This window comes from Pteropus alecto, unplaced genomic scaffold, assembly GCF_000325575.1.
Source record: "Pteropus alecto unplaced genomic scaffold, ASM32557v1 scaffold239, whole genome shotgun sequence".
In the NCBI taxonomy this organism is placed as follows: domain Eukaryota; kingdom Metazoa; phylum Chordata; class Mammalia; order Chiroptera; family Pteropodidae; genus Pteropus; species Pteropus alecto.
In genome coordinates this window covers 14,052,666-14,054,952 of record NW_006494613.1, presented here as the reverse complement: position 1 = coordinate 14,054,952, position 2,287 = coordinate 14,052,666, and the positions used below count along the sequence as shown (strand labels likewise).

Genomic DNA, 2,287 nt, shown 5'->3' with positions numbered 1-2,287 from the left:
TTCAGTTAGCAACTGAGCTTATTAATATGAACAGAAACGAAATATATTTTGTGTTCTTAAAAAGACATTAGGAGTATAATAACTGTGATAAGTAGCCTAAGGTACTTAGTGCCTTAAATTTGATTTCTAAATAAACATGGGGTGAATATAACACCTACCCCCAACTTCCCATCTTAAGTTATTGCTATTAGGGTAAGGCTCTGATTACAAATGTTGATAATAGATAGTTAAGAAAATATTCTTCTGGGAATTCATATTAACTAAAAAGAATATTTTTAATATGCACAAATTCAGCAGTACCTACCTCATTTTATGATTACTCTTTACTATCTAAATACAAAGACAATTTCTATCCTGACTTTTACGTTTCCTCCAGTCATAATAACTAAGAGTTCTTGTCAGCTCCTTCTCCCCTCTTCTTTGCTCAGGGTAAGATGGAAAGAGGACAAGAATGGTTAGGGAGAAGAAATGTGTGCTTTCTGGTGAATAACCTACTCTCTATAAAATAATAGAATATATAATAAAATACTAAGATTCTATAGAAATTACGGATGGAGGTATGTTATTAACTGAACATTAATAGAATACTTCTGTAATTTTTCTGAGACCTAAATCTGGAAAATCACTGTTAATAATATATGTACATATATTTTCCAGTTAGCATTTTAGGAACATTGCATAGGCAAAATGTTTTCAAATAATAAAATATTTTCTGATTTTGAATACTCTGGAAGGATGGTCAGGAGATACATCTTTGAATCAATAAATTTTATATTCATGTTGTTATTAAAATATAAATTATATTCTTATAATTTTAGCGGTTTTAATTTATTTCCTTCTAAAAGTTTAAATGTTTTATTCAGTAACTTCACCTCAGAAAAACCACAACCCTTTAATAATGAACCTTTAAACTAACGTTGACATCGCACAAGCTTTTGGAATGCTTTTTTGAAATCTTCATTAAAGATTGTATAAATCAGTGGATTTATAAGAGAATTAAGATATCCAAGCCATGTCAAAAAATTTGACATTTCATCAGAAATTTTACACTTTTCACAGACATTAACAACCAATTCTTTTACAAAAAAAGGAAGCCAACATATTACGAATGCACCCAAGATTAATCCCAAGGTAGTGGCTGCTTTTCGTTCTCTTGTGCCTGAGATCTTTTGCCTTCTCCAAGATTTCTCATGCTTGAATTCAGACCTGGGACTTTTCACTGTGCTATGAATCTTATCAAAGTCTGTTGATGGATCGGATAAAGACTTTTCTAGCACATAGGGTGTAGAGACCAGTCTAATGCTTTTCTCACCACTCTCCAAAATGACTTGACCATTCAGCTCCTCTTTGGCAATCCTGCTTGCTTGTCTCTTGTGGTATAACGTCTTTGCTGCTTTATATATTTTGTAATAAAGGATCAAAATCAATGTCAATGGGATGTAGAAAGCTCCAAATGTTGAGTAAATGGTGGAAACAATGTGGTCGTGTTTGATGATACACTCATCATCTCGGCTAGTTCCTTGGTGTCTCCAGAATAGAGGAGGCATAGAGATAAAAATAGATATAATCCAAACTACTGTAATCATAATGCCAGCATGCTTGGGAGTCCTTTTCCTTGCGTACTCTACAGCATCTGTGATTGCCCGATACCGATCCAAAGCTATAGCAGAGAGATGCAAGATGGAGCATGTGCAGCATGTAATGTCAACACTTAGCCAAATGTCACAGACTACTTGCCCCATAATCCAGCTCTCTCTCACAATATACACAATGCTGAAAGGCATCACTAGGATAGCTACAAGAAAATCTGTGACTGCAAGGGAGCAAATTAAGTAGTTGGCTGGATGGTGCAGCTTCCGGGTCACAATAATTGCAGCGATCACAAGGGAGTTGATGGTCGTTGTCATTAACGCCAGTCCAGAGAGAGTGAGGGACAGAAGAATTTTGGATGGCATTCTGTTTAACAGTTCTTCTGAAGTCAAATTTTGATCAGATGAGTTTAAGAAATCCATTTTTTTTTTTTTGCTTTAAAAGATTAATATAGCTGGAAAAAATGGATACCTGAAACAAAGGAAGGAAACAGTTCAGAGAAGGCTTCAAAAATTTTTCTCTTCCTTTCAGAATAATTAAAAAAAATATGTATGTGTATGTTTCCCCAGAATATTCCATGGATTGAAAAAAATGAGTTCAGATTCCAGATTTTCTTTTTCATTTAATTTAAGAAAACAATGAGAAAAGTATCAAACAATAACTTTCAAAACATTTCTTAAAATACAGCTCAAACAAA

At 33.6% G+C, this 2,287-nt stretch overlaps 1 protein-coding gene across 1 annotated transcript; it reads right to left on the bottom strand.

The window, feature by feature from the left end:
* Nucleotides 1-911: 911 nt before the first annotated feature.
* Nucleotides 912-2,012, bottom strand: HTR1F (5-hydroxytryptamine receptor 1F). The gene has a single exon (XM_006926245.1). It carries the CDS (start codon nt 2,010-2,012, stop codon nt 912-914), a length of 1,101 nt encoding a protein of 366 aa, XP_006926307.1.
* Between the last annotated feature and the right edge of the window lie 275 nt (nt 2,013-2,287).

Bases quoted from the DNA above. Each gene is read 5' to 3' on its own strand.
- HTR1F (XM_006926245.1), bottom strand. From the start codon at position 2,012: ATGGATTTCTTAAACTCATCTGATCAAAATTTGACTTCAGAAGAACTG.